Below are 26,485 nucleotides of genomic sequence, written 5' to 3' on the forward strand. Positions count from 1 at the left end.
AGGACTTCCCAATCAGAAGGTCGGAGGTTCAAATCCCCGCGACGGGGTGAGCTCCCGTTGCTCGGCCCCTGCTCCCACCAACCTAGCAGTTCAAAAGCACCTCAAAGTGCAAGTAGATAAATAGGTACCACTCTGGCGGGAAGGTAAACGGCATTTCCGTGCGCTGCTCTGGTTCACCAGAAAGTGGCTTAGTCCTGCTGGCCACATGACCCAGAAGCTGTACGCCGGCTCCCTCGGCCAATAAAGCGAGATGAGCGCTGCAACCCCAGAGTCGGCCGCAACTGGACCTAATGGTCAGGGGTCCTTTACACTGTTGGGATATGAGTACTACGCAGCTACAAACAAGCAGTTCAATGTTTACATCACATGATGGGTCTAACCATGGGACAGGATGTTCCAGGGATTTCTCAGGGATTTGTTCTCAGTGTAATATGAGACCTTCCTATTGCTTGTGTGAAGGAAGTCTGATGCAGCTGCTCGGAGGAGACTGAGTGAGCAGACATGTTTATGGTACAGTTGTACAGTCAGAAATAAAGTAGAGATGAAATAGATTTTCTTTCTCCTGCTGCTATGCAGAGGGGCAGGGGGTGTGCACCTTTCATCAGGGAGGTGTTGCCTATCAAGATCTCCCTGGTCTGCCAGCCAGGGTAGGTCACCGGCAAACAGGCCCCAACCAGCCTGGGAGAGGAGCCAGCCTTTCCCGAGGGGGCCAGTTTCCAACATACACCTCTTCTGCCCACAAGCGGTGTTAATTGAGGCGAGTGATGGGACACTGGCTATTACTGGCCAATACGCGCTCCATCTCCCCCACTGATGTCTAGATGAGAAGCCTCCTGTCATCAAATTCTACTCAATATTGATCCAGAGCAGATTCCAATGTATAGTGAGCAGAGTAAAAACTTAAACACGTTGCAGGATTCCCCAAAAATAGGCCAGAGGCAATTAATATTTCATCTAGCAGAGCTTTACAGCTCCTGAAGGCAAATGAGCATAATGGTCACAAATCCAATACAACGAGGACTGGCACTGTCCATAAGAAATCCGGTTGCAGCAGACTCACCGTCTTTTTCGCTCCATAAGACGCACCTGACCATTAGACGCACCTAGTTTTTAGAAGGGGAATGCAAGGGGGAAAAATACTTTTAAAGGGAGCGCTGAGCAGAGCCTGTATGCATCCCGGGCTATGCTCAGTGCTCCCTTTCACGAGCCGCATGGAGCATGTTTTTCTCTTCACTGACAGGCTGCCCTTCTCCCTCTTTGGGGGAGAAAGCCCCCAAGAGCCGCACACATGCTCCACGCGCCTCGTGAAAGGAATGCGGCTCTTGGGGGCTTTTCCGGGAGGTGGGGGAAGCGACTGAGGGGCTGCCCTCTGCCCCTTCCTTCACCTCCCACAAAAGCCAGCAAGAGCCGCATGCTCTTTAAAGAGCGCACGGCTCCTGCAGGCTTTTCTACGAGACAGGGGAATCCCCCCACCTCCCGCAGAAGCCGCGCACCCTTTAAAGAGCACACAGCTTTTGCGCGCTTTACAACGAGGAGGGAGAAGGGACTGATGTGGCCAGTCCGTCCCTTCTCCCTCCTGGGGAAAACCCACAAGAGTCGCGCGGAGCCTGCCTCCCACCTGCATTCGCTCCATAAGATGCGCACACATTTCCCCTTGCTTTTTAGGAGGGAAAGAGTGTGTCTTATGGAGCAAAAAATACAGTAACTTAAACTTACAATAGCGCATAAGTCTAAACCTTAACACTAAGCATACTGTGCACGGAACGCCACCCCAGAAGGGAAAGAGACAGAGAAACGCAAGCTCCTTCTGGCCCTACTTTTATAGTCAGCACGATATTGACAATAAGAGATAAGAGAACCAGTTTAAGCCAGCTGTACTCAGCTTCTCGGAAGGAATAACCCAAACGTCATGAAGTTTCTTTCACACAGAGAAGCTTCCAGAAGCCTCTTGAATTAAGTAGAACAGGAAAGATCTCTGCACATCAGATCCATAATGTCTGCGCCAAGAAATGCAACCTGACGCCTCATTGGAGGACCACCGCTCACCTCATGTGCATGTTTGGAGAAAGCTTCTGCACTGGCCATCATTCTCGCCGTCCTCTCATCCAGTTCCCCCAGTTTCTGCCCCCTCTCATCCAGAGCAATGCGCGCCCGAGCCAGCTCTCCGATTGCGCTGCCGGCGGCTCCTTTCACCCCTTCGATGCCCCCCGATCCGGGGATGTGCTGAGCAAGACTGCGAGATGCTTTTCCTGCCGTGGCCTCGCCAACTACCAAGAGAATTCAGAACTGAATCAGAGGGTTTTCTTTCTATACTATCTCCCCCCCCCTTGTTGATGCTATTCTGTAAAAAAAGGGGGGGTGGCGTTTGCCCTCCTAGGTGACATCATGCCGGGTCATAAGGAAAGGGTTAAATGAGTGAAGTGATTGGCCATTGGGAACCTAAGGGGAGGAGTTAGAGTTAGCGTTGGAGTTGTTGAGGAGTCAGTCGGGTGTTAGAGAAGGGAGAGTGAGGCTACGTCTGTGGGTTGGGATAGTTTGATGTGAGGGAGAGAATCTGCTGAGAGCAGTCAGACAGACAGTTGGGATAATCAGGCCGGTAAGGAAACGAAGAGTAAGAAACTGACAAGAAAAATGATCTGAAACTTGTTAAGGCTTATAAAATAAACTCATTTATTTGGTTTAATGTTAACAACTGTCTGGACTCCGTGTGAACCCGAGAGAAACGGGTTGGTGGCAGCGGGGAAGCCATCACAGTGGTGGCACAGGGATCTATAGACCGTCAAACGTCCGGGGACCATGTGTGATCGCCACGGGGGGGGGGGGTAATATGTTATTTCATGCCCTCTTGCTGAAATGCTGTACTGACAGTTCAGCAGCCTGGGGCCGTGGTGCAAAAGCAGCTCCATCTTCTGAAGGGATAATTATTCCATTTTATTAATCAGTTATTGTGGTGTTTGCCTCCTAGGTGGGTCATAAGGAAAGGGTTAAAATGAGTGTGATGTGATTGGCCAGTGGAAACTGATAGGAGGAGTTAGGGTTGGAGGGAGAGTTGTGTGAAAGTCAGTTGGGAGTTGGGAGTTGGAGGAGGAAGAGGGAGAAATAGTCTGTGGGTTGGTTGAGTTGTGTGGTGAGAGAGTGAGAGGAATTGTTAGGTGGAGTCAGATAGTTAGTTGGGCTAATCAGTTTGAAGTTGTTAGGAGCGAATAGGACAGTTAAGGAACTAAGATTCAGAAACTGCCAAGAAAAAATAACTGAAACCATAAGCTTGTTCATGCCTATAAAATAAACTTGATTATTAATGTTACCAACTGACTGGACTCCCTGTCCCCTTGAGAGAAACGGGTTGGTGGCAGCAAAGAAAGCAATCCTGGGGGCCCTGTGTGATCGCCAGTTCTATCCTCGGTTTTCCTCCAATGAGCAGTGACATGCATGGTACTCCCCCACTCCATCCTATCTTCACAACAACCCTGTAGCTCAGGCTGAGAGACACCAAGAGATCCATGGCTGAGTGGGGATTGGGGCCCTGGTCACCCAGGTCTTCCTCCAACACACTAACCAAGACACCACACCGGAAGACTCAGCTGAGACACAGCTCTGTCTCCCCAGAGGCTCACTTCCCTCCTCCCCACACTTAGGGGGGAAATTTCACACAAGAGAAAGGTAGCAAGAATCTTTGGAGAAAGTCTTACCTGTTAGATCAACTTGTGAACAGGGACAAGGGATGCTTTTTCCCCTTCCTATCTATGCAGAACCCTGGCCATAGCCCTTGGCACACTAACACACACCAACTTGTGGAAGGTCTGTTTTGAATTAGTGGTGTCAAACATAGTATAGTGGCGCCTTGGTTCTCAAACTTAATCCATTCTGGGAGTCCATTTGACTCCCAAAACCATCCAAAAACCAAGGTGCACCGTCTGATTTGCTGCAGGAGCTTCCTGCACTCAAGCGGAAGCTTCCGAAAAACATTTGCAAACTGGAACACTCACTTCCAGGTTTGCGGCATTCGGGAGCCGATTTGTTTGGGAGCAAGCCGTTCAAGTACCAAGGGACCGCTCTATCACCCAAATTATCTATTTGAATAATCTTTCCCATTTTGCTGCACAGGGACAGCAGCACATCCCAAAAGGTGTGTAGGCATGGCCGCCAATTTCATTTTCTTCCATTCTGCAGGCAAATGCCTCCTTCGCTATTAGCTTCCTTGGGCTTTTTTCTCCGTTTTGTGTTTGATGTGAGTGAGAGGGGGAAGATGACTTACAGAGCTCTTCTCTGTCGAGTGTGCCTCCGGTTCCACCAAACAGCCCCTTCAGAAAGCCTCTGTACTGAGCCTCCGGAGTTTCCACCGGAGTGAACAACTCCCCAAGCATGTCCTGGGCAAAAACAAAGCAATTTTAGGCAAAACAACAGACCAGAAGGCAGGTACTTTCACCATACTAAACTCTGGAACGGAATGGGATGTCTTCCCCTCCTCTAATTCCTTTCTTGGCCCATTTCCAGACACTTCCAACCACAGTGTTTGACGAGGTTTCCAGACTCACCTGCAGATTGTCAAACATCTCCTGGCTGTAGTTCAGTCTCTGGACTTCTGTGGGAGAACTAAGATACAACGCTTGTCCTTCGTTGGTAAAACGAAAGGTCCGGGCAATCCTCATGTCTGTTACGGGCAAATAATGAACATCTAGCAAAGGGCGGAGGCTGGGTAAACTGGAAAGAAACAAGCAGACGTTATATGTTGGAATAGAAAATACAGTATTCCCTGCAGTCCAGATTCTCAACTTTGCCATTAAAGCAGCTGTAATCCTATGCGTATTTGATGGAGGCAGTGAGAGATTTTACTTTCTTGGGCTCCATGATCACTGCAGATGATGACAGCAGCCACGAAATTAAAAGACGCCTGTTTCTTGGGAGAAAAGCAATGACAAACCTAGACAGCATCTTAAAAAGCAGAGACATCACTTTGCCAACAAAGGTCCATCTAGTTAAAGCTCTGGTTTTCCCAGTAGTGATGTACGGAAATGAGAGCTGGACCATAAAGAAGGCTGATCGCCGAAGAATGGATGCTTTTGAATTCTGGTGCTGGAGGAGACTCTGGAGAGTCCCATGGACTGCAAGAAGATCCAACCTCTCCATTCTGAAGGAAATCAGCCCTGAGTGCTCACTGGAAGGACAGATCCTGAAGCTGAGGCTCCAAGACTTTGGCCCCCTCAGGAGAAGAGAAGACTCCCTGGAAAAGACCCTGATGTTGGGAAAGATGGAGGGCACAAGAAGAAGGGGACGACAGAGGACAAGATGGTGGGACAGTGTTCTCAAAGCTACCAGCATGAGTTTGACCAAACTGCGGGAGGCAGTGGAAGACAGACTAAACAACAACAACAAGTCCCACTGAACACAGTGCCACTTGCTCCTGTATAGGATTAGGTTGTAAATCAACCAGTGGTCAGGTTCATTCAGGTGCTACAGTAGCCCCAGGTAAAATTTCATCCTATGATAAACATTTTGCATAAAGCATATCCAAACCTTGCAGGTAGCAAAGCTGCTACCTGTGCGAATTATCTAACTGCCTCCAAAATACTATTAATATTCTGCTGGGAGCCGCCCAGAGTGGCTGGGGAAACCTAGCCAGATGGGCGGGGTATGAATAATAAATTGTTATTGTTATTACTTCTACCCCTACCGTGAGATTAGAGGATGGGGATGTGAGGTACAGGTGCATATCAGCAACACGATGACACTTCCCCCCCCAAACCTCTAGATTATCTTTCTCAGAAGTTCTACTAAGATATTAAAAGGCATGTTTTAAATAGCATGGTAGGCAAGACAGGACCTGGGACAAAGGCCAAGGGTTAGAACAACAGTGACTTCCAGCACTGCTCCTCTAGGAATGAGTGGAACTACTGCAAAAAAAAAAATTCTTATTTAGAAAAGTCTACCCAGAAGCTTACAATCTGTTTTAATATTTTAAACTTCTCTATGTTTTAAAGTATGGTTGTAATTTTTTCTATTATCTTTTTGTAAACTGCTTTGATGTTTTTGTAGAATCAATTGAGTGTATAAATATAAACAAACAAACAAACAAATCACAGTGTTCCCTTAATTGGCAACTCTGACAGGCCGCAATGTTGAGCACGCGAATGGTAGCTGTCCAAGCGACTGAGACAAAGAAGCTGAGAAGCATCCATCACACCATGACTAGATATTGCCCTTGCAATGAGCCTTTTTGATTCTACTCTAAAAAGGCATCATCCGAGTTGGAGCAGATGCCAGTGATTTTATCACCAAAGTGTTTAGTAAACTGGGTGTTAGTAGACTATCAAGTGTATCACCAACTCAAAATTGTAGGCCAGAATTGTAGTCCTTCTAAAGCATTTGGAAGAGTTCTGCAGGCCAACAAGCTAAAACAATAGCAAAGAAGAAAGACGTTTTCATCACTATCAATGTCACAAAGTAGGCCTGAAAGGGAGCTCTCTCTAATCGCTGTGTTTTTGGACTTGCTTCATATCTTCCATCGCTTGCATTTCAGCCATCTTCCTACTGCCCTCAAATTGGTAAAGAACCAAGATGAATGGGAGAGGGTGCTTGGATGCAATCCTGTCTAATTGCCCAGACCATTTCCCTATTCCAGGGGTTGGCAACACGCAGATCGACTAGACATGTCAGCAGTAAATTCCCCCCAGAAACATCCTGAGAGGTTGTTAACTTGCATAAACAAAGAAACTTAATATATATATATCTACAGAGTGTTATCCATATTCATATATGTGGAATAGGAGAAGGATTAGGATTTTCCTTGGAATCCTGTTTCAGAGGTTCCTTTGATAAGCAAATACACATCACCCCTAACTGTGCTGGCCATTTTCCCCTTCCCTTCGATAGGGAATAGCTCATAATATTCACTTAATAATTTTAAATACCTCAGTATCATGATATGCCCATGGGCAGAGAAGCATGCCAAGCAAGCACTGTTACACATGGTCACCACATCCGCTCGCAAGAGAAAGGAGGTGTCTGTGATATTGTGAACATAGAGGCAGATCTGGGAAGGCAGTGAAAAAACTTTGGCTTGTTTCTCTGAACAGACAACGGCAAACTGGTGGTCTCCCATGTCCTGGGATGAACACGGAGAATGCATGACGAGTTTTCTTTTTCTTGTTCTTTCGCTTTCGTCGGTGCTGTTTGGATCTCTCCATGTTTCATAGGGTGGGTGTATTAGGGTCCCTGTGCAGCTCAAGCAACCAAACGTTAACACTGCTCCCTTCAGTGACAGAACGGTCCCTAGGAAACATAATTCAAATTGATTGATTAACTTCCCCAAATTAGCTATATAGCTGCCAACACACACTAACCAACTTTATACAGTCATTTGTTGAGTATATGTGCATCTTCCTCTTCTGCTGCCTCATGACATTGACAAATGATTAGACTTTAGAACAGCCATGCTGGTTTATAAATCTCTAAAACCTGAGGGAGTCAACTCTGGAAAGTCGCATGCCAACCTGCTGGCAGCACTCAAGAGATTATGCTGGTCAGAAAATCTCCTATCACCTCTTTGAATTATCTGAATAGTTCCCACCCATGCCATTAACTTCTCATGTGCAGCTTGAGCGGAAGGGAGGAGCACAGTCTTGGCGTCATGTTTCCTGGAATGAGCAAAATAGGAATTTAGCTCCCGCTACCTCCAAATATGACAAAGCGAGAGACTTTTTTCCTTCAAAAAATTGGAAGCTATTCTTAATGTTGTAAGAAAAAGCCAGGGTTTTTTTCAGTTGGAACTTACTGGAACTGAGTTCTGGCACCTCTCAGGTGAGCGCCATTGCAATTGTAAGGGACAAGGGAGGTGTTCATGGAGAATTCTGGCACCTATTTTTCTAGAAAAAATAGCACTGTAGCCAAAAATAGCCAATCAGCAAACTCGCAGCTAGTAATAGTTAGAAGATGGAGCTGGTTACTGCAGTTGCTACTTCCAAAGGAAATAATAGTTTTATTTGTTTTTAAACCTTTTTTATTCAATTTTACATTTGAATTCCAACATTAATCATAATCATCAGCATTTAGGATTCCCTGAATCCTTAGACTTCTCTCCACCCCTCCATGATCAAACTTTTTCTACTGCATCATATATTTTCTCTATATTCTTAAGATAATCCATTTTCTCGTTAGTTTTTAATCACTGCAAGTGTTACTCAAATCCTGCCAAAGTATTTAGTTGTTTACAAAGTAAATTGTATCCCCCCCCCATTCCTTATTAAAGTTTCTTATCTTCCTGGTTCCTGATTTTCCCAGTCATTTCTGCCATTTTGCCCAGCATCTTCATCAACCATTCGTCTCTGGTCGGGCAAAGGAAGCAACAGTTAATCTGTTGCTGTTGGCATCCATCTGTCTCGAGAGAGTGTGCCTCCAGGGGGGAAGTCAAACCGCTGCATTTGTAAGCACCCAAGTGGCCTTTCTGGGGCACAAGGCTGGGCAGTGTATATGGAGGTCCTGGGCTGCCCAGATGACAAGACCCCCCACTTGACCTCACTGATGTGTTCCAAAGGAAAGCACAGCAATAAATTCGGCACCAGCTTGGCTGCAGGAGTTGACGGAAGGAGGCATACAAGACACCATCCAACTGTCTTAGGAACTCCCCTCCAGATTTGTGCAGGGTTAGCCTTGGCGCTGTGGGTTAAACCACAGAGCCTAGGACTTGCCAATCAGAAGGTCAGTGATTCGAATCCCTCTGACGGGGTGAGCTCCTGTTGCTCGGTCCCTGCTCCTGCCAACCTAGCAGTTCGAAAGCACGTCAAAATGCAAGTAGATAAATAGGTACTGCTCCAGCGGGAAGGTAACCGGCGTTTCCGTGCGCTGCTCTGGTTCGCCAGAAGCGGCTTAGTCATGCTGGCCACATGACCCGGAAGCTGTATGCCGGCTCCCTCAGCCAGTAAAGTGAGATGAGCGCCACAACCCCAGAGTCGGTCACGACTGGACCCATTTGTCAGGGGTCCCTTTACCTTTTTAATAGGTGTTACATGGGTGTAGGGACGCGGGTACTGCTGTGGTCTAAACCACAGAGCCTAGGACTAGCCGATCAGAAGGTTGGCGGTTCGAATCCCCGCAATGGGGTGAGCTCCCGTTGCTCGGTCCCTGCTCCTGCCAACCTAGCAGTTCGAAAGCACATCAAAGTGCAAGTAGATAAATAGGTACCGCCCCGGCGGGAAGGTAAATGGTGTTTCCGTGCGCTGCTCTGGTTCACCAGAAGCGGCTTAGTCATGCTGGCCACATGACCTGGAAGCTGTACGCCGGCTCCCTCGGCCAGTAAAGCGAGATGAGTGGAGCAACCCCAGAGTCGGCCACGACTGGACCTAATGGTCAGGGGTCTCCTTTACCTCTTTTACCTAGCCTTTTTTTCTCCTGAAGATATCCCACAAGGCACAAGTTTAAAGTCTAGTTTATAATAAACAAAAATAATCTAAAGTAAGATTTGCTTAAGAGCGCTTGCCCCTCACTGATTTGCATGGGCTGTACCACTTCGGGCTGCAAGGCGGGGTGTAACAATAATCCTTCTCTCCACAAAACAACTCCTTGAACACAGAAAATTACCATGTCAGGAAGTAAGGATTTGGTACAGCTCAGATGTAGGGTTAGCACTTCAGTGAGAACTAAGCCTAAATCGTAAGATTTCTGACCACATTGCCCCTCCACTGCACCAAAGGGAGACAAATCCTGAGTTTAACAAGTTATTGTGCTTAGTGGTGTATTTTTACATATTTTCAAGAAAGCCAGGAAATCAAGATTTCTTACCGCTTGGAGAAACGACTACAGGCTCCGTCTGCCTCAATTCATCCACAGTGGGCAGGTTAAGGGATAGCGTCAAGACCATACCGAGGCCTGTACCAACCCAAAGGCAAGGAGACACTGTGGTGTCATTTTTCCGTGAAAAGGACTCTGTGAAATACAATGCTGTAATTGCTTCTTTAGATTCTTTGTCTATACTGGAGACACTGGAGCTTCGAGAATGGCTGATGGAGTTCTCTCTGGTTTCTGTCGAAAGAGAGCAACACAAATGAACACACCTTCTACCGAGAAGAGGCCACGGGGTCCCTCTGGTCCATTACTGCCTTCACCGTTTAGCAGCAGCTCTCCAAGGTATCAAAGCTGCTCCCTGAGACTGTGTAATTGGAGATGCATTTGAAGGAGGCAACATGAGAACGGGGTCTTTTCTGCAGTGGCCCTATTTGTGGAATGCTCTCCCCAAGGAGGCTCACCTGGCACCTTCATTATACATCTTTAGGCACCAGGTGAAAATGTTCCTCTTCAGCCAGGCTTTTGGCTGATTAACAGTTGGTGTCTTTTTAAATGCATCAGGAGGATTCGTTTTGTTCTTGTTTTTATTATGTATTTTGTGGTTTTATTTTGAATTTTTACGCTGTGGACTACCCTGAGATCTTCAGATGAAGGGTAGATAGATAGATAGATAGATAGACAGACAGACAGATAAATAGATAGATATGTCCTAAGCCTATGCATCTAAGCTACAGGTGGTCTTTACAGAGCATATAAAACAGCAGTGTTCCAGAACAGACAACCAAGCCTGTTTGTCTTCATAATCTCACAAACTGATTACTTGCAGTAATCCCAAAAGAGAGAGTGCTTATTAGAAACTCTAGAAGGCTAAGCTTGTGTGCCAAATTCTTTAAATACCTAAGAATAATAACCCCTTAAAAACCACATTAAAATACAAAAATGACTCATAGTTGCCAAGGGTCCTTCAATGCATTCACCAACCCCAGTTTGTGCTTTCAAAGCCCTCTCAGAGTTTTTCTTTTTTACTTGTCACATTATGGAGCCTCCACGTTAATTGGCCACCTTTGTGTGATGTCACACATGCACATACCTCCAAAGAACTACCCATTTAATAATTATCGACAGGGAACAGTACAAATGCTACTACCACAAAAAGTGAAGTGAAATACCACATAGATCAATTTTAAATTTTAAAAAGGTGAAAACAGCAGCTCCCAAATGCATATGTCTACTGACCTTCCGTTGTGACTGGCAAAGAAATCTCCATGCAAGCAGCAGATTGCACTTTCCTGAATGGAGGCTTTCCAGAACCGCGGCGGTTTATTTTTGAAACATCCGCACTAGACATCCTTTTGCCAGAGCTGCAGCTTTGGGAAGTTGGACTTGTACAGTGTCCGTTTATGTGATCTGCAGTGACATTAAAAAATAAAATAAGAAGTCACTACAGATTTTTTAATTGTTATATTAGTTGCTGTTATTCCTCTATGCTGTGAGTCACTTTGGGCACAAATTTGGGATTAAATAAAACAAATAAATATAAACGAATATAAAATAATCTGAAAAATAAAATAAACATGATTGAGCAAGTTACTTCATACCTCTCCAAAGCACCTTATAGTTTGCAGGATTCTCTCTCTGTGTGTATAAAATCATATTGTAGCTATAATAATATTGCTATTCCTATTACAAATATATTTCCCAGCGAACATAATATATAATATTTCAAGAGTGGAGATGTGCTTCATCTCACAAGCGAGAAACAGAGTGACCATCACAAACTGCTGACATACCAGAGCACATTTACCTGAGGTTGTGGGAGACTTGCATCTCTCCAGCTCCAGTGACACTGGACCATCTGATAGCTCAGTAAGACCTGGGGGGAAACGCAATGAAAATATGATATAATCAATTATCTAGGGACAGTAGGGGTGGGAAGAAGCTTGGAAACAGGTTTTTTTGCCCACAAATACCTTGTTCAACAAGGAACATTTTTAGTGGGGTGGCATGGTAAAAAAATATATATCAAAGGGATTGGTTCACATATCCCCCCCCCCAAAAGCATACAAATATAATAGAGACCTGGCCACATGCTTTACACACTCCAATATGAAATAAAAAAATCAAGCCACATGGAGCCAATATTAAACTCTACATAATCATGTATGTATCCAAGAGGCATAACTGTGTCCATTTGATTTCCATATTTGGTGGGAAATAGATGCTCCCTACATCCCTAAACTGCCATTACAAGAGCTTTTTCATCCCAAGGGCTCCTTGCCAGATCCTGAAATCCCAATATACTCAGTTATGCCACTTGATGAAGCTGTGAAACATTAACACACAGTTCACTGACCACTGCAAACGAAAGGAAAGACCACATAAAATATCACACTGGCACTGCTTATCCTATTCTATGAACCAGTAATTTCAGTCCTCGTGCTGTTACACAATTTAGAGCTGGTGAAGACATAAAACGCACCTCCTTATCCTGGACAGATTAAACCTGTGCTTCCTCACAGTCAGCTTACTAATACTACACTGAAACAAATAACCTGGCTGCAGCTGGACCACGTTGCTTGGGCATGGCTTACAAATTAGAGATCATGGAATTGTCGAGTTGGAAGGGGCCCTGCGGATCTTCGAGTCCACCCCCTGCAGTGCAGGAATAGGCAGCTGCCCCATACAGGGGTCAGACCTTTGACCAGTGTTCGAAACTCCCACTGTTCCAGGCGCATTTTGCAACAGGGAATTTCATTAATGCAAGCAGTTTCCAGGCTCTGGGTGCAGTACTGCGCCTAAGATTTCAGATTAAAACTGCAGAGTGGAAGGAAAGGAGGACCTTTTCCTGCCTCCCCACTTCCAGCTACTTCTGAAGAGACCCTCTTAAGAATATTAGGGGGGTGGGCAGGGGAAGGACACTAGACCATGTGAAAAATGAACATAATATTTTAGCTGCAGCTCATTCATTTTCAGCTTTGTATTCTTGTTATAAAAAAGCACACCTAGAAATTCCGTTGTTGTGCCCATAACCTTGGTCTAAGGTGCCATTTAGCTCCTGGCTTCCATATCTCAGTTTCTAACACTCCCTGTGACACCTTGGTGTTATTAGCACCACACTGTATCCAACTGAGCTATCCAAAATTGAAATGGCTTTCTAGATGTTTGAGATGTGGATGGAAGTGGATGGAGTTAAACTCTCATGAAAGCAAAGCTCTCAGTTTCTGAAAATGCATCCTCACTTTTCACAGCACATCATTCCTGTCAAATCCGACATCCCCGTGAATGTCAGCTGGAGCACTTTACAGACTTCAACAAGGCATTCTCTACATGTCACCCATCACTTCCTCTGATCTCATGAGAAAAATGCCACAGTAAGTCCAAAAGCATCACCTAGAGGTGATGGTGATCCCTGCTTCCAAACACCTTTCACTCCACTCAGCAGCATGGACTTCACGACTCTGGAAGTCACGATCTAGCAAAACGTTTCCAGCAAGCAAGGCAAACTGATGGCTCAGACAACAAAACTGCATTTTTCTGCTACAGCCCCCTAGAGAGGTTAGCTGTCTGGGAGCCTGAGGACTGGTTGCATAATGACAGAGTTTGAAGGGATACATGGACTGCACCTCTCTTGACGAGAATCCGTAATGCCATGAACCATTGCCATCTGCAAATAGTTGAAACAGAACTTCAGACACCTTGTAATTCTGTGAACTAAATCGTAAAGCCCACATTCCACCTTCCCTGGTATGTGGGAACTGGTGTATTAAAAGGAATCTGCACGTACTTGGGGAAAAATCTTCAATTTCCTATTCTTCAATTTCCTATTTCCTCTTGGTATAATGAAAGGAGAGAAATTCTTCAGCTGTGCCTAATACAAATTAAGCTCTGTTTCAATGCCCTCAGACATTTAAGTCTTTATTGCTAATTTTAGCTGTTTGAAAACTAGACGTGGTTACTAACTCTGCACACAGCCTCTCTCTTTTAACCATGCTTGTTAGGAACTTTCAAAATCTCCTAACGGTTGAAAGCAAAGGCTATGGGATTCGTGCATTCCTAAATGTTATTTATTTGCACAATGGCTAGATAAATTATTCAGTGAGGAGTCCCATAAATTAAATGACTAAATGATGGGCTCTTTTCTCTAGAAGCTATTACCCTTATTCATCTCCACCATTTGTTACCGATGGGATCCCTGTCATGGGATTAGGCACCAGGCAAAATTAATTAGCTGCAGGTGTACAAAATTAAATATAAGGAGAGTGGGCATGAAGCCAGCCAGCAATTCACCAGATAGCCATTGGAGAGAAGGGGAGAGGAATAACTTGAGCCACTTTTGGAATATTTGAGTCACGGGCAAAACACAGAGTCCATTTAAGTTAACAAGACCATTAATTCTTGGCGGTGTGCTCCTGTCCTATGGATCCCTGGTAATAACTGCAGAAAGACTATTTTTATACAGTTACATTTGATACTCTTAAACGAAACCCTCGAGTCTTTTGATATGGGATAGAGAGATCAGTCCTAAATGAATGTGGTTAAAAGACAAGAGTAGGAGCTATAGGATTTGACTCTTGGACAATAGCCCCATGCGACCAGCCTGGAGGTACCCAGCCTATAAGCTGCTTCTCCCCTGATTTTGGCAGCTAAGGAAAACTAGAGATTTCTACAGCCATTTCATGAAGAAGTTATTTTCAATAGTAACTTATTTTCTGCATATAATTTTACGGAAGCTGTTATGAAGGAGGTATCAGCACTATCATCATAATCAGTAGTGAGGTTAAAATCCTAAGCATCCTACTCCCAAGTAAAGTCTACTAAACATGTGCAACAGACTTCTGAGTAAACATGAACATTATGTCAGAGCAAAACAACTAAGTTAAACTGCTTTTCATGTAGCTGAGTGGTAATTGCAGCTACCTTCTGAAAGGACGCTCCTACAAAAGGAGATTAGTTACTTTTGTTGGATTGAACCACCACTTAACTACTAACAATAGTAATTAATTTCACCCATGGGGGGAATATTTAAACAAACAGCTATTACCATACAGAAACACTGTATAAATTTCAACAGAAACACCAAAATAGTCATTTCAAAGAATGTAAGCATGCCTGCAATTACTAGTAGACACTGTGACAATTCCTTCTATTATTCCTTCAGCTGGATGTTAGGAGTGTGTAGCAATTCTTTTTTATATATATCCCTAGTACAATATTTCTGCAGATTAATACTTTCATTAGAAGAAATGGCTTTTGAGTGTATAGATTTAAAGTTTAAAGAATTTCTGGCAAGCCCCGAGAGATTTTATCTCGTGCAGAAGGCTACAACTGAGTATTCACGTTCAAACTAATCCATTCCGACGAGTCAAGAGACGAACTAGACAAGACACCAGGAATAAGACAGCAGGGGCTCACCTGACCTCCAGCCATCCATTGTTGCTGCCCACCAGGATGAAGACGGGGAGGTACAAGATGGCAGCAAGACTGGTGTGGTGGAAGAGTGCTCTTAAGTGAATGCCAAGGTGTGTATGTATGCGGGACTCCCCAATTTTCACTCGGACTGCAGTGTACAGTGAAGGAACATTCAACAATTTCCTTCTAGGCTGCAGTCCTTCCCCATCCCCCCAAAAGCCCCCCGTTAGCCAGAAAAATGTGACAACTTTGTCCTGGTGAGAGAGGATGTGATATTGACACAATGGCTTGCAAACCAGTTCTGTACAGGCGCAGCTTCTCTTGGTATTGATCTGAAGAAGAAGGTGGTACATGTGCCCAAAATGTGGTACATCTGCGCAAAGTACTAACCTCTCAACTTCCCTTCAAATGCATATCATTTTTTTAAATATATAAAAACAGATTTTAACGCACAAAGAGCATTATGCTTCTCTTCAGTTGCCAAAAGTACTGAAGACAGATTCGTACTTCATGCAGAAACAAATTTGATTGCTGTGTGTTCTGTACTGTGGCAGGTTACCCCAATTACATGCAACAGCAAACTAGGGTTTGCCACTGATTTGGAAGAAGGGAAAGAAAAACAGAGCGGGGGGTGGGGGTGGGGCGACAAACATGCACACATATTTAAACATCCATTTACGTATGTCTTGCAACCCTCGTTGGGCCAGGGTTTCTGAGACATATGTTCACACACACATGCATATTGCAGAAATATTGAAGATGGTTCCACACTTTATGCAGCAACACACAAAGGACACTTGCAAATGCCCAGCCTAAAGAGGCAGTCCGCACAGGCTCTCGCAAGTGCCCAGTCTCCACAGCTTTTGTCACCATCCACGAAAACCTCAACAGAAAACCCATTGCTCTTCTAGCAATTTTCTTTGGGTGAAGCACTATGAGGTGGTTGTGTTTTTTTTTGCAACCAAATGTATAAATTTCATGAAGTAAATAAATGAATGAAAATTAAAACCATTTCTGCTAAATTTCACCACCATTTCAACTACAATCACCATCAGATCTAGAGATGGTACAGTTACAATTACTACTACAGTGGTACCTTGGTTCTCAAACGCCTTGGTACTCATACAACTTGGAACCCAAACACTACAAACCCAGAAGTAAGTGTTCCGGTTTGAGAACTTCTTTTAGAAACTGAACGTGCTCTGTTTTGAGTGTTACGCTTCCGATTTGAGTGTTACATTTCGGTTTTGAGTGTTACGCTGAGGTCTGTTTTTGCTATTTATTTTGCATTTTTGTGACTTGATTGATTGTGTGACTGAAGTACTTCCTTTATTGCTTTCATTTTATGGATCAATGGTCTTGTTAAATAGTAAAATTCATGTTAATTTGCCGTTTTAGGGGTTGTTTTTAAAAGTCTGGAATGGATTAATCCATTTTGCATTACTTTCTATGGGAAAGCGCACCTTGGTTTTGGAACAGACTTCCAGAACGGATTAAGTTTGAGAACCAAGGTACCACTGTATAACAAGGCATGTTTCACGCGTCCTCCAAAAAGGAGGAAATGGCATGCATGTTGGATGGAAACACACCGACACCTGACAAAGCACTTGTCCTATTCTTTGGAGAACTTACTCTGATAGGAAGTACGGATCCGTTTCGTTAAATCAGGATAAAAGTTAGACAGGCCACGCATGCAAAAGTTGTCTTGGGAACATGCCAGAATATCAGCAGCAGCAGCAGGCAGAGGAAAGAGTGGGGAAAAAACAGTCCAAAGTGAAAGGAAATGATATGACCATCTACATAAGCCCAGGTGAAGGAACCTTCACACCTGTCTTCACAGGCTCCTCTGAGTCAGAAGACACACCAAATAAATTAATTTAAGAACTGAAAAATGTGGGATGGATACTGGAGAGCCAGTAAAAGAGAGTGCAAGTATGTAATGTCTTTTTTAAAAAAAGCAATTTCTGAAAGGCTTAGAGAGTTTTGCTGTTCCAAAATTCATTTCATCCTTTTTTTCCAGTAGCTTAATTGCTGCTCTAAAGTTTCACCAGGTAAGATGTAGTAGAAACTGTCCAGTGGAGTTTGTTGAATACGTAAGGATGTAAGTGCCAAAAAGAAACAAACAAGCAAAACTACCACATCTGATTTCACCTGGGAGATTAAAGGTTGTTTCATTTATTCTTGGATTCTCCTTTGCACCTTGGTCAGCCCACCTGTCTGTTATGCCAAGTTTGCATCCTTGTGCCACTGAAAACTCATCCTGAGGACCAAGCATGACGCACAATATCCATAACTAATCACTCAGCTTTCTTGCTAGCTTTGTAAGCAGTCATGGATTTGCATCAGGGCTGTGATACTTGTACAGGGTTAAACCCTTTGCGCCACACCATTTTCCCAATGGAAATGAGCCCCTGAAGCTGTCACTAGCCTTTGTTGGAGGGTAGGAGGAGGAAGACAGAAAATAATTGCTGCACCGTGGCTTATTTCAAGTGAGCAATTTCCAGCAAGGAAAGGACTTGGGGAGTGGGGATTAAACCTCTCCTTCCTCAGCTTCAGGAGACAAATCCAAATTCTGCTCCACCCCCAGCTGCTTTTAAGGTTCAAATAGGTGACAGGAAGATTTAAACATGGATTGCCATCATCATGTGTGTCTGCTCTTAGCTTATGGCATATTTATGAAGAGAAGTAGTATTTGGAGAACAGACTTAAGGTGTCCTCTGAACTTTCTACCAATTGAAAAACCAATCTGCTCCCAATTAGGTCAGTGAGAAAATGCTTACTGACCAATGGAAAAACAGAAAGGATGTGCTTTAGTCATTAGGCAACTCCTAAAGTATGTGGATAGTCCTCTTGGAGCACAAGACAAAGATGGGGAGCCGTTCAATTCAGTTGCATTCAAAGATGAATCAAACCCACTTTCCCGAACAATATGAGAACCAAAACACCACCATCCTTCAAAATTCACACTTCTCCATAATTTGTAACCCAATTCTCCAACCAAACAAGATTTACAAAACTGAATATATTAGGGGAAAATGTGCATAAGAATGAACACTCTGTTGAACATAACATAAAAAATGCCTTATGTTTGGGGGGGGGGACGGCTTGCAAAAAGTGTGTGCTACAAATGAGTAATTCACCCTAAAATGCTGATGACTTTTCAGAAGTTTTTTTTTAAACAATTAAATAAGTAAATGCAAACTGCTGCAGAGATTTGGAAAACTGAAAAAAAAGAGAGAGAGAGAACTGATCCTTCCAGCCCTACCAGCAAGTAAAGAGTAGAAGCCCTGGAAAGCTGGGGGGGGGGATTGGGAATGTTGACTTAGCTCCATACTCTCCACATGTTTGTGCAAAAGAATGTATGGATGTGTTTAGGCTGCATGAATATGTATGCTATGGGCAGCCTACTTCTGCCTCATCCCATCCACCAATGGGTATGTGTTTACCTGCGAAGCTGTTGGGTCTCTTGTGTTTGTCCTATTCAGCAGTATAACTATTTAAAAACCTCACTGCTAGGCTACAAGCAGTGGAGACTTTAAACCAAATCATAGCTTGAGTCCAACCTTGAAAGAAATATTTTTATGTAGTTGTCTAACAAATTAATTTTTATTTTTCAAAGCATCCAAAATACAATATTCTCTCCCTGTCAGAAACTATCCTGTAAGCTTTGCTGAAGAGTGGATTTCAAACAAGATAAAACACAAGTAAACAAACACCTGATTCAAAAGAGTAAGCTCTATGCAGAGCTTCAGAAAACTCTACATAGTGTGATACTATATCTGAAATTTGTGATCTTCATACTGCTGCACTTACGTACCGATGATTAGATGCTCAGAGTTTGTTTCATTTGCCTCAACTAATGTTTTAAAAGATAATATAGGCAGAATGCAAATTAAACATTTCTTAGCTTTCTGAAGGATTTAACAAGGGGAGGAATCAAAATGCTAACCAAGAGCACAGCATAGCTTAGCCTGAAAGTTGTCTGTTCTGAACTTCTTAATCATAGAATTGTAGAGTTGGAAGGGACCCTGAGGGTGAGCTAGTCCAAACCCTTGCAATGAGGGAGTCTATGACAGACTGCCACCCAACCTCAGCTTAATAAACTTGAATGAAGAAGAGTCCACCAGCTTTTGAGGAAGTCAGTTCCACTCTTGAACACCTCTTACCACCAGAAAGTTCTTCCTGATGTTTAGTCTGAATCTCCTTTCTTGTAACTTGAATCCATTGGCTCGGATACTACCCTCCAGAGAAAACAAGCTTGCTCCATCTTCTACAAGACAGTCCTTTAGGTATTTGAAGGTGGCTGTCTTCTCTCAGCCTGATCTTCTCCAAGCTAAAAATACCCTCAACTGTTCTTCATAAGTCTTGATTTTCAGACCTTTTATCATCTTGGTCATCCTTCAAGATCACCCAGAAACATCAATTGGTTCAGAACACAGTGGCCAGATTACTAGGTAAAGGGACCCCTGACCATTAGGTCCAGTCATGACCAACTCTGGGGTTGCAGCGCTCATCTCGTTTTATTGGCCGAGGGAGCCGGCGTTTGTCCGCAGACAGCTTCCGGGTCATGTGGCCAGCATGACTAAGCCGATTACTAGCTGGGATTTTATTTATACCTCATGTAACCCCTGCTTTAAAACCAGCAGCACTGGTTGCCATTTTGTTTCTGGGTCCAATTTAAGATGCTCATGTTAACATTTAAAGCTCTAAATGGCTTAGGCTGCATCCTTCTTTACAGATCGTCTCAGGTATTAAGATTGGCAGAGAGGGCCTTCTTCACAGCTCCACTGCCCTCAGAAGCTTGGGTGGGGTGTGGCAGCCCAGGAGAAGGTGTTCTTTAAAAAATAATGATTTTCATGTCATGTTTTAAATTGTTGTAACCCACTACACAACCTAAGGGTGAAGGGTGGGTAAAATAAAATAATAATAATAATAATAATAATAATAATAATAATAATAATAATAATATCATTACATGACAAGCAGTCTGTCCGGTGCTTTTCATGTCGTTATGAGCTTTCTCTCAACTAGCACACATGCATTTTTAACCCATTCCAAAAACTGCAGGCAGCAAGAGAAAATTCTGTCCCAGTTCTTCCTACCTGCAGTAAACTGCTTGCTTCTGCGCGGAGAACGAGGCTGGCGCTGATAAGGATCACTTGACCCATAGAGCTCAAGGCTCCCCATGCTCAGCAGCGTGGTCTTCTGCATAAAATCCACAACAGCCAAACCATTGCAGCTTCCAAAGGCAACTCTGTGGAAAGAAACATTCTTCAAGGACACGGTGCTTTGGTATTATCTGCTTCAAGCAACGATCCAGCCGCAGTTAAAGGAAGAAGTTGGGTTATGTGTGACTCTTCATTCCATTTACACCCATCCCCAACCAAATGCTTCTTGCGATGTGGAAATACCACTCCAACTCTCATTCATTTGACGCTGAAACATGTCTGTTCACCCTGATCGTGCATTTCATACATACAATACACAGCTTGTCATTCCAGTTTTCCAGCTCAGAGGACTGGGGCCATGGAGCTGCAGAATGGGAGATGGGATTGTCTTCAGAACCACCCTTGGATGTCCTGAATGCACTGGAAGCTGTAGCACAAGAGAAACTCGTCTCTCCCACCTCATGACGCTGCCTTGTCATTAGGGATGAACATTCCACAGATCTCGGATTCCAAAGTGGACTCACCTGATTTAATCCAGGCAGTTCATGGCCCAGATCAAATCATGTCTACTTTAGCCTGCTTTAGAATCTGTAGCCGTGGAAACAGGGCTCTAGTGCTGCCTCTGATAGATTTTTTTTAAGAAAAATGTTCTCCAGAGGACGTCATCTGGCCACTTACAGCCTGCTGTGGCTAACATGCGGGTCTTCTTGCCACCACACACACCACACACTCTCTGGGAGCAATGGGGCTTGATTGTTGGAAGAACCACTCAGTTAGTAACCAAGCCAAGGATAATTCTGTAGATAGTTAGGACTCAGAAACACTTATGCTTGCCGTGTGCCTAGAAGGCATGTGTCTGAGCAGTTTTGCCATTCTCCTGCTGCCCCCCCCCCCCCGGAACAACCAAAGGACACGTTGCAGTGCAAAGTAGTGCAAGAAACACTGGCAAAAACATGATCTCCTGAAGAAAATTAAAATATTTTGGGTTAACTTATGTTATGTACTAAGCTTGGCGCCTAGAACAATAGGCAAGTAAGATCCTAGAATGCAACAACTGATTGGCTTGCAGGAGAAGACCAATCAGGCTCCAGGAGGAAGTTAATCAGCCTATTAGGCTGGTAGGATCCTAGAATGCAACAACTGATTGGCCTGCAGGAAAAGACCAATCAGGCTCCAGGACGGAAGCAGAATCAGCCAATCAGACAGGACTCATTGTGTAAATAATGTATATAAAAGCCTGAGGTTTGGGGGGCAATCAAATCACTGTTTTACAAGCTGCAATAAAGAGCATGAAATCACTACAGGACTCTGAGTATATTTCAACTTACAAGCCGTATGCGGAGTTTGCTGCTAGGCTGGTTATCTGTTGGGGAGAGTCGCCATCAGCGCACGCCAGCTGAATAACAAGGACTGCTTGGTAACCAGGAGGCATCCTCACAGCACGAGTCTTGACACTGAGAGCAAAAGGACAAGCTGTGAACAGAAGGACCAAGCTATGCCAGAAGACAGAATTGTAAGAACTACTTGGAGGAGAGAGAGAACTTCCTGTTGCATGACCTCTACTCTCATTCAGGGTTGACAAACATCCGGAATGTCCTGGACATATCTGGAATACTGCAGCCGCAAGCAGTGTCCGGACAGAAATAGGCAAAATGTCTGGGAAAATCTGGATGTGTGGCAACCCATGTCGGCAGTGCATTTTTTTGCCGATTTTCCTAAGAAACGTCCAATTTCTTTGCAATTTTGCTCCAAAAAAAGATAGAGAAAGCTCAACAAATTTTCTGTCTGGATTTTCACTCTTTGAACTATGGCAACCCTGCTTTCATTGGTTGTTGTTGTTATTATTATTATGACTTGGTTTCTTACCCTCCCTTCAGCATGAGGTTACACCTATTTATAAATATAGTAATTTAGGAAAAACTAAAAGAGATTTCAATCAACAGAATAGGGTGGGTCAAAGAATACATATCTAGTGTATCAAAGACCAGGGCAAAGAGGTGTGTCTTCAGGATGTAAAGAAAACTATGCAATGTGGGTGCCAAACGGGCCTCTGTGGAGAGGGAACTCAGTTCTTAAGTGTGTCCCTGGAGCTGCCTTCTCATCCTTCCTCTTCTATGCCTACAGAACTGTAGAGTTGGAAGGGATCACAAGGGTCATCTAGTCTAACCCACTGCAACGAAGGAATCTTTTGCCCAACAGGGGCTCAAACTCACAACCCCAAATTTAAGTCTCATGTTCTACCAACTAAGCTATCCACCTAGTAAACATCTATACTTTTCAGAAGAGACTGTGATTTAGGGCAGAATATCTGAAATAATCTACATAGGCTATAAGAAATTTTTCTCTCAAAGGTTTTCTCTCTCAAAAAAAAAAAAAAAAAAAAAGCTCTGCTGTACCTAATGCATGGAAGCCTGAAGATAAACTGACTCAGGAGGTCGGACTGATTGAAGCTTGCCATCCCAGGCCAAGTCATTCACTGCAGAGAGCAAGAAGTCAGTCTGTTTACCAGTCAGGGGGGCTTTTGCTACATGGGACCTGATCAGACTCTGGGAGTCAATCAGTGACCTCGGCTGGTTATCGGATGCAGGGTGTGGCAGGACCTCCCAGAGTGGCCCCGTGTCATGGACAGACCTGTCGACAACTCCTTCAGGCTACCCAGCAAGGTGAAAACAGCAGGCTAGAAAACAGGCTGCCTGGCGGATGGATCCTTGCCTGATGCTGCACAAAACCCCAGTCCATTGTTGTTGGCATCTGTCTATCTCGAGAGGCAATGGAGTGCGCCTCCAGAGGGAACTACTGGAGAACCACAGTGCCTGCTGTGGCTACAGAGACTGGTAACATGTAACTGCGATCCCCCCATGTTGTTTTTGCTACATTAGCAGCACCGAAATGACCTCCCTGGGAAGCAAGCCTGGGCAGAGTGTCTGGAGGTCCAGGGCTGCCCTCTCGGCCTCCCTGATGTGGTCCAAAGGAAAGCAGAGCAATATGCTTGGCACCAGCTTGGCTGCAGGAGTTGCAGCAGTACACGGTGCCATCCAAATGTCCTAGGTACTCTACTTCGGATTTGTGTAGGGTTTACTCCTTAGCCTTTTCCTCTCCCAAAGATGTCCTGCAAGACAGTCTATGGGAATCAATAAAAACTGGGGCCATGTTTAATCCACACTCTGCCTCTGTATGTCACTGATCCCTCACACCTGCTTCCTAATGCCCAGTGCTTGATCCACCAAAGAAGACATTTGGCTAGTATACTTTCTATATTTTTATCTGCCCCTTTATATATCATCTTTGATACATCATCATCCTGTTTAGTTTCAATAATTTTTATCTCATCACTTATTTATTTAGACACGCTAGATATGAAAAAATAAAAGTTAGTTACAACTGGAAAATCAAGCATCAATTAAAATGCCTGCTGGAATTTTTTTAAAAAAAGCAGCAAGGAAGCCTGCCTGACCTCAGCTGGAAGGGAGTTCCATAAATTTGGGTCCACAATACTAAATGCACGGCTCCTGGGAAGCCAGTAAAGGTTTGCCACCTCATTCCATTCCACTGGCCATTACTGGGTTCTACACAGTGCAATACAAGCCAAGCAAATCTAAACAAAAACCAAATCCCTGCCTGCCTTAAGGAATTTTATATCCTAAGCTTTGACAGAAGAGAGGACAGCAGAGGGAGAGGGAAACAAACCTTTCAAGCATCTAAATTGTGTACCTGAGACATGGGATACTGTCCTTCATCGTTCCTTCAGATGCTGCCACAGTGTTTGTACTGCCTGAGAGATCTTTTAAAGATGGAAGAGGGGAAGAGGCATTTGGAAAGGGAGGAATCATTTCTGCCTCGGGACTAATGATATCTTCAGCCTCACTTTGGAGGTGCACCTCTAAAGACTTAAGGAAATTAAAACCCAAGTTATTTTATGAAATCAAGTATGTTCTGAATAAAAATAAGTAGCAGCAATAAATCTGGTCAGTTCCTAGTATAGCAATCAAGAGATTCATTTGATAAGGTATTAGTTCAGTTAAAATGAAGGGGAGGAATGAATTAAGGGGAGGAGGAATGGAAACATCATCAACACTAAATATCCTCCACAGAACTTGCCCATTAACCAACCAATACCTGCCCCCCAACAACAACTTAAAATGAAATTGACCTTCATCTAAAGAACTAACATAAATGGGGTGGGAAGTCTTATAACCTAAGACCTGAATTTCGAGGATAACAATGGGATTTTTGCTCTCTCTTCCTAAGCATGAGATAGAGGGTACTTAAAGCAGTTGCTCAACAGATTCATCACCATGAATTTGGGCTCCTGGGAGTTTTGTGCCACTAATGTTATCTCAGAAACAGAAACACAAGGTTATTATGAAGAAAGACAGTACCACCCAGTAAAATGTTTTGCATCTGAGAATTTGATTTTGGGTTGTTGTTTTTTTAAGTAATCAACTGGCTCAAATGCAATCTGTACCCAAGGCCTTCCTACGTAACAGTTCACAGTAGTACACATGAAATAGTGTTACAATCACTTGCATATATGTATACATTACACAGAGGAAGTTAAAACGTGCAGTCATTATTGCACTGCCTGTTTCAAACATAGTTCTGTGTTGCAACATCCCAACTATCTGAAATTTTACTTGATTAACAAAATCTAAGCTTTTCACTTATGCTACATGCAACCCTGGAATACAGTGGTGCCTCGCAAGACGAAAAGAATCTGTTCTGTGATTCTCTTCGTCTAGCGGTTTTTTCGTCTTGCGAAGCAAGCCCATTGACGGATTAGCAGATTAGCGCTATTAGCGGCTTTTAGCGGCTTATCTGCTGATCGGATCAGCTGATAAGCGGCTTAGCGGCTTAGAAAAGGGGGGGGGAGGGAAAAAAACCAGCAGGAACTCGCAATACATTGTCGTCTTGCGAAGCAAGCCCATAGGAGATTCGTTTTGCGAAGCCCCTCCAAAACGGAAAACTCTTTCGTCTAGCGAGTTTTCCGTCTTGCGAGGCATTCGTCTTGCGGGGCAACACTGTATGATGTGTTTCATAACTCCCCACCAAGCCTTGAAGTAAGCAATGCAATAGATAAGCAAAACTCATGCAAACTTACTGAGATTTCAGTATTAACTTCATGCTTGCTGAATCTGTAAACAATAACATAGGCAGAGACTCCTGCTACACAAAACAGTCTACTTTCAGGGCACCAGTACATCAACTGGATGGCAAAAGGATCCTCTTCTGTGTTTTCTGGTGCTGGTTTTCCTTCTAACTTCTGCTTTTCAAAAACCTTTGAGGTTTTTAACTTGTATAACATCTGCAGTGTAACTGGAGAATATTGAAGACATCTATTATATTGCTTTAAACTAGATTAATATATGCTCATTATCTGTAAATATCACAACCTGTCTTTTCCAGTATTGTTAGATACTACAGTGAAACAGTGCAAAATGCAGCATTATTGAGTTTCATACTAGATCATATCTTCCGTTATCTGTGCTCTGCTCTCAGAGAAGACCAAAAAGAGAGACATACCTTAGCAGTGGATAGAGCCCTGCTCTTTTAGGGCGTATGAAAAAGAAGGTCAACCTTTCAACATAAGGAATCCTCTACCTTAAAAAAAATTGAAGATATATGATGGAATCCAGTGTAGCACTAAGTGGAGCAGGTGTGTACAGAACAAGGTTGACTCATGCAATGGGACTTAACCCCCTCTGCACTCCCTCCAAACCTGTTCTGGGGTTTTCCCCACACCACCAGAGCGGATTTACTGGTGGAGAAGAGATGGACCACGTTCCTGTTGTGCAAGCAGACCACGTTCCACACATGCAACACCTGAGTTCAATCCTGCCCATTTACTTTCTTTGCTTTTTTGTGTAATGCCTTTTAAGATTACAGTAAAAAGAATGAAAATATACCGTATATACTGAAGATATTCATACAATTCTGAATCCATAAGATGTGCAAAGGGTGCTCAAATCTTTATCTATCACCCTACCCATCTTGTAAGTTGGACACAGTTGTTCAAGATACGTCTGGCCAGCTTGACATTACTGGCTTCCATTTGAAAAGTGCAAAACCCAGGATTTTTCTTACCATAAGTTCCTATTCTCAAGGGAGGCATTAAATATCCTTCAGGACATTCC

General features: G+C 43.8%; 1 protein-coding gene across 6 annotated transcripts in view; it reads right to left on the reverse strand.

Annotated features, from left to right (window-relative positions):
- STXBP5L (syntaxin binding protein 5L) overlaps positions 1-26,485 on the reverse strand; it is a 76,874-nt gene that overhangs the window by 5,194 nt on the left and 45,195 nt on the right. For 3 of the 6 annotated variants that reach the window (XR_014520547.1, XM_083481679.1, XM_083481681.1), the window contains 12 exons: positions 25,453-25,667; positions 24,066-24,241; positions 21,683-21,808; positions 20,289-20,440; positions 16,819-16,890; positions 11,582-11,650; positions 11,014-11,184; positions 9,775-10,014; positions 6,909-7,269; positions 4,536-4,701; positions 4,256-4,367; positions 2,047-2,267 (listed from right to left, as the gene is read on the reverse strand). Coding sequence is in view for 5 of the 6 variants with exons in the window: in XM_083481679.1 (XP_083337805.1) it covers positions 2,047-2,267; positions 4,256-4,367; positions 4,536-4,701; positions 6,909-7,269; positions 9,775-10,014; positions 11,014-11,184; positions 11,582-11,650; positions 16,819-16,890; positions 20,289-20,440; positions 21,683-21,808; positions 24,066-24,241; positions 25,453-25,667 (2,081 nt within the window). In the remaining variant the exon portion in view is untranslated. Of the gene's footprint in view, positions 1-1,641; positions 2,268-4,255; positions 4,368-4,535; positions 4,702-6,908; positions 7,270-9,774; positions 10,015-11,013; positions 11,185-11,581; positions 11,651-16,818; positions 16,891-20,288; positions 20,441-21,682; positions 21,809-24,065; positions 24,242-25,452; positions 25,668-26,485 lie in introns of those variants that run through there. The other 3 variants (XM_083481682.1, XM_083481680.1, XM_083481678.1) reach the window with 2 other exon arrangements.

This window comes from Podarcis liolepis (genome assembly GCF_965112155.1).
Source record: "Podarcis liolepis genome assembly, chromosome: 17".
Lineage (NCBI taxonomy): Eukaryota > Metazoa > Chordata > Lepidosauria > Squamata > Lacertidae > Podarcis > Podarcis liolepis.